The 7,636-nt window shown below is 41.8% G+C and overlaps 1 protein-coding gene across 1 annotated transcript; it reads left to right on the top strand.

Annotated features, from left to right (window-relative positions):
* The first annotated feature begins 3,071 nt into the window (after positions 1–3,071).
* Positions 3,072–3,338, top strand: LOC126500259 (40S ribosomal protein S27-like). The gene has a single exon (XM_050140002.1). The coding sequence runs from the start codon at positions 3,084–3,086 to the stop codon at positions 3,336–3,338; it is 255 nt and encodes an 84-aa protein (XP_049995959.1). The 5' UTR covers positions 3,072–3,083.
* The last annotated feature ends 4,298 nt before the right edge of the window (positions 3,339–7,636 follow it).

The following is a 7,636-nucleotide window of genomic DNA, read 5'->3' as shown; positions in this document are numbered from 1 at the left end:
AAACTTGAGGTTAAATTGACCACCGTAGATTTCTCTTCGCTAAGCCGATTCTTTCCCTGAATCACAGCTAGGGGTTAACTGAAGATGTCTCACAGCTGATGGTGATTCAGGGATAGCTGTATTGGAAGACACATTTTGTAGTCACACGTTTCCCCTTCGCCTGACCAACGCTTCTCTCATCAGATCGGTGGTGGGAAGGACAGACTACCATCTGTGATGTTTAGTGAAAGATGATCCCCTAGCCATAAGCAGCCGCTAGCCCTCACCCCAGCAGCTGGGATCCGTCTCCAGAGAGAGTTATAGAAGAATCGTTGCACGCATAGCATTGCTTTGCAAGAATCTGATTAGATACAGCATGGTAACCAAAAATGTGAACAAGCACAGTACAACTTTAGAAAGCGGAATTTACTATTCTATTCCCAGTTCTATCTGTGTGTAACATTTTGCCAGGAGAAAAGCCACTGAGTCTCTAACTTTTGGGGAAGCAAAATTATTTCACATCATCTAAATAGCAGTGAAATCATGGAAGGAGAAAAATCCAATAGAGGTGTGAAAACCCAAGCCAAAATCATGTGTCTATTTTTGCTCCTAGACAGAGAGGGCAGAGCGGAGCAGCCCTGCATGGGCCGTGGGTAACCTCATAAACGCATAAGGGCGGCAAGCAACCAGAGCAAAACTATACTTCTGTGAGGCAGAAAGAGAAAAGTAGCATGTCTAATGCATTTGATGGATTTCAGAGTAACTAAACTTTTCCCACAATGTTCCTTGAAACAAATCCCGAAGAGTCACACCGTTTTAAAAGATCAAGGGAACAAGATCCCATCAAACAGGGACAGGCAAGGGAAGGAAACAGTGGACTTGGGAAGTCTCTCTTGCCTGAGAAAGTAGACCCCATCTTGTCAGGTTTCCTAATCCGCTGAGAGCAAGAGAGGAGGGCACTTCCACTCCCACCTCCCCAACACTGGGGTTTCAACCCAAGGCCTTTCACGTTAAGCAAGTGTTCCCTCAAGATCTCCCAGCCCTAGGGAAGCTGGAAACCTGGAATGATCTAAACAACTGTGCTCATTCAATTTAAACGTTAGTCACCAGTCCAAATCCCTGATGCTCCTCAAAACGAGACACTGAGGTACAAAACATCCCAATTCAATGTCAAATAGCTATCTCTGGGCGAATGTGGGTCTCCCGACACCAATTCTCTGTTCTGCCCATGCCTGTCAGTAACAGGCTTACTCTAAGTATATCAACAGTGTAATGACTATGGGAAAGAAAATAAAACTACAGGAGATAAATTCCTCCCATTCTCTTGCTCAGGCGCTCCTGTTTGCAATTGTGCTGCTGAAGAACAGCATCCCAGCCTCCCCTAACGCTCTGCTGTGAGAAGTAAGATGCTTATGCTATGCAGCCGCAGAGCTTCTGAAATACACAGGGCACTTCTCACATTAGCATAAGACTCAAGGACCACAAGCCACCTTCTTCTAGGATTGTGACACGTTCTCAAACTGACAAATGTGTTGACACCAGGCAATAAACACAACTGACCAGTATCTGCTGAGACGTTTTACTCCTCGATGCCTTGAAATAACAAACACTATTTTAAAACATTTAAAAATAACTGAAACTGCAGTATTTGCTTGTTCCTGTTGAGAACGACAAACAAAAATAGCTGCTCACGAAGGCTTGCATAAGCTATGCTACATTTTTCTATAAAATCAGAACCAGTCTCCCGTGTCAAAGGTTCAAATCAACAGCACTGCCAAAATAGCAAGATGAAGGAACCTAAGGAGGATATTTCATTCCTGCAAAGAGGAAAGAAAAAAAAATACAGCATTCTGTGTAAGAATGTTAGCGGGCGCAGTGACTTTCATCTCCCATCGGTGTGGAGTGCACTATGTATGCATAAGAGATTTGCAATGAAGCCGAGGACCTGTGCCGAACAAGCGTACCTTGAAAGAACCTGCAGCCACGATGTCTAAAATAAGTCAAATGCCCAGTATTACAAATGTAAATATGCATCACAGACTTTTGTTTTCAAAAGCATACATTCCTTCCTTTTCAGATAAGATCTGAGAGGTACAATCCATAGGCGTTTAATATATTTTAATGATAAGGTTGATGATCAAAGCATAGCTTGGCATGTTCACTAGCTGAAGTTTTTTTCTTCCTCTGTTTCCTTTAGAACTGTTATAGTCAACAACTGAGGATAGCTGGCAGAAAGTGCTTTACAGAGGGCTGACTTAATTCCTATCAAATGTTACAATTCAGGGAAAAAATTATTCTTACCACGGACCGTATGACCAAATGTCCTCATATGTTATCAAAAAGAATCAGATTAGAACATGCACATTGTAAATAGCTAGTCACATGAGCAGACGTTCAGCTAGAAGGTCATTTTGTTGGGACAGAGATGCTTAAAAAAGATCAAGGAAGGCAGGAAACCGAACCGATAACTAAATACTACCATGATCTCATGCTTCATTTTGGGAAACAGTGTAGAGGCAATAAAGAGAATTTTAGGACTATTTTAGATCCAAGTATGCAAGGATGGTGAGCTTGCTGTCTGCAAGGAGCTAACTGCTCCCTTATAAATGTCAGAACTGACTTTAGAAGGATCTGGGCCAATATAACATCATCTCAAGAAAAATAACAGCTATTATTATAGATGATGTTGCAAGCAGTATTTTGAATCATGCCATCCATACCAAATTGTTTCCAAAAAGTAAATCATGAAGTCCCTCATGTTTCATTAAGATCTAACATTCAAGTAGGCAAATGCTGGGCCATGCTGGCTCTTTTATTTTTATTTTTTTCCTTTGTGAGAAACAATCTGGTCTCCCAAACATCCCATTATTTCTTTATGGAGTGAGTGTGAAAAATCCAACTTTGTATCATAGCATTTTGGATACCTTAGGTATATATGCTTTCTAGCAGGGATCAGGACATGTTCATATCTGCAGTCATTGCCATGCAATGTGCTTCAAATAGTGTTGGTCTTAATGTATCTGTAGATTGCTCATCAGAAAATCATACTTACTATCAAAAAATAGGGTACGCCTTTCCGGCGGTGACGACCTCCCTACGAGAACATGCCTCTCGCAAAAGATCTCCTTCATCCCTCTCCAGAGGAGGAAAAGAGGAAACACAAGAAAAAGCGCCTGGTGCGGAGCCCCAATTCCTACTTTATGGATGTGAAGTGCCCAGGATGCTATAAAATCCCCACAGTCTTTAGCCATGCACAGACGGTAGTCCTGTGTGTTGGCTGCTCCACTGTCCTCTGTCAGCCTACAGGCGGGAAAGCAGGACTGACAGAAGGATGCTCCTTCAGGAGGAAGCAACACTGAAAAGCACCGGATTCAAGATGAGTGGGACCCATCCCAGTAAACACATTTTGGATATATATAAAAAAAATAGGGTACTGATTTAAACAAAGAATTTTCAACAGAAGAATCTCAAATGACCAAGATACACTTAAAGAATTGTTCAACGTCCTTAACTATCAGGGAAGTGTAAGTCAAAATGACTCTAAAATATCATCTTATACCTGTCAGAATGGCTAAGATAAAAGATGTTAATAACAGCCTGTGTTGGAGAGAATGTGGAGTAAGGGGAACACTTCTTTACTACTGGTGGGAATATAAACTTGTACAGCCACTTTGATAATCAGTATGGTGGTTTCTCAGGAAATTGAGAATCAATCTACCTCAAGATACAGTGATACCACTCTTGGGCATATACCCCAAAGGATACCTGTTCAACTATGTTCATAGCAGCATTATTCATAATAGCCAGAACTTGGAAAGAACCTAGATGGCCCTCAACTGAAGAATGGGCAAAGAAGGTGTGGCACATCTACCCAATGAAGTATTACTCAGCAGAAGAAAACAATGATATCATGAAATTTGCAGGCAAACTAATGGAACTAGAAAAACATCCTGAGTGAGGTAACCCAAACTCAGAAAGACAAACATGGTATATATTCATTCATAAGTGGATATTAGATGTAAAGCAAAGGATAACAAGGCTACATTCCTCAGCCCCCCAAAAGTTAGATGACAAGGAGGATCCTAAGAGGGATGCATGAATAACCCTGGGAAGAGGAAATGGATGAGAGGTACTGAGTAAACTGGCAGGGTGGGGGGTGGGGGAGACAGGTAGAGGGGAGGGAGTGGGGGATGGGAACATGAAAAAATCGGATTGGTCAAGTTGGGGGAAGAACAGAAAGGGAGAACAATAAAAGAGACCATGCTGGGCTTAGGAAAAAACCTGGTGCCAGGAAAACTCTCAGGAATCCATAAGGATGACCCCAGCTAAGACTCCTAGCAATAGTGGAAAGAATGCCCGAATTGACCTTCCCCTGTAATCAGATTGGTGACTATCCTAATTGTCATCATAGAGCCTTCATCTAATAACTGTTGGAAGAAGATGCAGAGATCTACAGTCAAGCACTGGGCAGAGCTCCTGGAATCCGGTTGAAGACAGGGAGTAGGGATTATATAAGCAAGGGGCAGTCAAGATCATGATGGGGAAACCCATAGAAACAGCTGACCTGAGCTTGTGGGAGCTCACGAACTCTGGACTAACAACTAGGGAGCCTGCACCGGACTGACCTAGGCCCTTTATATTTGGATGACAGTTGTATAGTTTTCTTTTTGTGGGGCCTTAGTAGTGGGACAAAGACTGGTCCTGATGCATAAGCTGGTTCTTTGGAACATATTCCCTATGGTGGGATGCCTTACCCAGCTTTTATGCAAGGAGGAGCTTGGTCCTGCCTCAGCTTGTTAGGCCATGCTTTACTGATTCCCATGAGAGGCCTTACCCTTTCTGCACTCCCAATCTCTTATGAGCATCCTTTTCTCATCTATTCAACATTGTACAGATTAAGTGGGGGTAAAAGACATATTAGAGAGCTGAAAATTCTTTTATTATTGCAAAAGCTCAAGTGGACCAGGCAGTGCCTCTGGTTTGTAGGTGCCTAATAAATATTTGTTTGGTGAGTCAAGGGATTTCTGAAAAGATTAAACAAGATAAATTCTTTCCTAAGACTGACCACACTGGTGCTGAGAAGATGCCCCAGCGTTCTGCCTCGCCACTGAGTGGTGACAGCCATAATAATGGCCCTATACTTTGCATTCTGCCCAGTGAGCTCTGTATATTTTGGAGAAGGCCTATGTCTTGTATTTGGCCTGAAGCTCTTAACTCCCTAATTTCAGGATTGTTCAATACTACCATATTTCTTTATGGTACAACCTACTTTTTCAATGATGCTGATAACTACTGAGGTCAACTTCGGCAACTGTAGTACAAAGATGCTGGCTGTTTTCAGATGGCTGTCTGGCAAAGTGGACCAGAGGTTAACCACCTCTAGATACCCTTCTTGGTCTAAGACACATATCAATCAAAAGTCCATAATGATTTAAGTTATAGTACTATTACAAGGAAATGTGTCAAATGGTTATACTAAATTCCCTTTTCAGATATTAATCTTCTCTTTACTTTGTTTACATTTTTCATTTAAGAAAATTAGAACATTATTTCCCACGGTATTTCCCCCAAATTGTAGTCCTCAGAAACTGGGGTTTTAGTTTTGTTCAGAAAAATGAAAAAGTGGGCAACATGGGAGAATAATTATGATGAAATACTGCAAATGCTGCATACGTGATGAATATTGTCCTGGTGAGAGACCTGGTAAGTCCATAAAGAAGAAATCAATTTGTTTTGTAGCATTTTCTCAATCTATTGTCCAAGAAATATTTTACTTTGTCAGTGACATTTGCAAATATTTATAAAGGAAAAGAACATTTTGAGAAACACAACCTATTCTAATTTGAGGCTAAGAATGAAATATAACAGAATTTATTAAGAAATAAACCTTCAAATTCATACTGCAGAAAACTTTTTTTTTTTTTTTTTTTTTTTTTTTTTTAGTTTTGGTTTCTCTGTGGTTTTGGAGCCTGTCCTGGAACTCGCTCTTGTAGACCAGGCTGGTCTCGAACTCACAGAGATCCGCCTGCCTCTGCCTCCCGAGTGCTGGGATTAAAGGCGTGTGCCACCACCGCCTGGCTGCAGAAAACTTTTTAACCTTAACTTTTACCCTATGAACAAACCACAGAGAAGAGGGAGCTATGGTTCTAATAGATGCCGGCATTAAAGTATTAAGAGGCTGGACCCCACTGAGACACGCACTAGAACAATCCATAACCACAAATATTATGAGCAAGCATTCAGATAAAAAAAGAGGGCCACATTTAATGGGTTGAAACAGGGAACCACCACACAGAAAATGACGTCAAACCAAGAGGGGAAAACTTTAAAGACATGCCGTGAAAAGATCATCCTCTTTCTGCCAGATAACTCCTCCCAGATGCATTTTAGGCATATCAGAAAGCTAGGTTTTGTTTGAAAATGACTTTAAAGGCTATATTCATATTGCAGGTAAACACACATGTTAATTTATCCCAATCTGATACATCCATGCGAAAGCAAAAGTTAAGTCAAAGCCCAACACACAGATGGAGGTCAGATGTCAACTACTGAGTACCTGTATTACAGAGCTAGTTCCAGGACAGGCTCCAAAACCACAGAGGAAACCCTGTCTCGAAACCCCCCCCCCAAAAAAAAAAAAGATTCTCAAACAAGACATGGCTTCATGGGCAAACTGCCATTAAGGGGCACATATAGAGCCTCATAAGTGCGGAGAGATGTCCCCAGCTCTCTTAGTTCTTAGTGTGTGACCCTTGATTTGGAATTTGACAAGGACACTACCAAGCATGTGTGTAGATCCCTGGATACGGATATGGACACACACACACACACACACACACACACACACACACATCTTATTAACAGCTCAACTATTGACACTCTGCAGCCTGAGCTGGAAACCATGCTTTTTTCTCTTCCTAAAGACGCTTATTCCCTCTAGCAAAGAGAAGAAATGAACACAATCAAAGAGAAGATTTTGGCATGTGTGACAGGCCCTTCGTGTGTCCTGTGGGAACATGGTACATTTTAACTGTGAAGAATGATCGGAGCTAGAGAGTGACCGAGTCTTCCAGTGAAAGCATTTCACAGGACGGTATTGACTGCTGTGACCGTGAGCATAGGGAATGCAGGAAGGTTTCCCAAAGCACCAAAATGCTTCAGCTATATAGTTATTCCCTGCAGCAAATTCACTGCAACGAAGACCAGTCACTTAAATACACGATATGAAAACATCTTTATTTCCCAGTTACAAAGAATACTCATGAGGTCCAACCATGTCTTCCCATCAGATAGCCACTAATCATTCAGCCACATTAACTAAACTTTTTTTACACACCAAGGGACACACAAGGTGCTGTAAGCACAGCAGTTCAGTTATCCCCTAGTGCAAAGCAATGCTATTCTTCTTGTACAGCCTGGGAAATGCCAGGTTCAGAGAAGCTGAAGAGCCTACATAAAATCAATCACACTGGTAGGAAAAAAAGTGACGGAGGACGAGTTAAGCTATATTCTGCTTTCCTAGAATCCCTGCTTCTAATCATACTGACAGATACCTACCACACTGTCTCCAGGGGCTGCGTCTGTGGTCAAGGTGAAGACAGAACATGTCTTCCACTGTGAGAGGATAATGGCTGGCAGAATCTACTTATCTACCTCG

The sequence above is a fragment of the Alexandromys fortis genome, unplaced genomic scaffold, assembly GCF_014885135.2.
Source record: "Alexandromys fortis isolate MF-2015 unplaced genomic scaffold, M_Fortis_MF-2015_v1.1 scaffold_33, whole genome shotgun sequence".
Taxonomy (NCBI): domain Eukaryota; kingdom Metazoa; phylum Chordata; class Mammalia; order Rodentia; family Cricetidae; genus Alexandromys; species Alexandromys fortis.
Note: the sequence above shows the minus strand (reverse complement) of the source record. Positions and strands in the feature narration are given on the sequence as shown.

Excerpts from the sequence above, each read along its gene's own strand:
- LOC126500259 (XM_050140002.1), top strand. The coding sequence starts at position 3,084 with ATGCCTCTCGCAAAAGATCTCCTTCATCCCTCTCCAGAGGAGGAAAAG.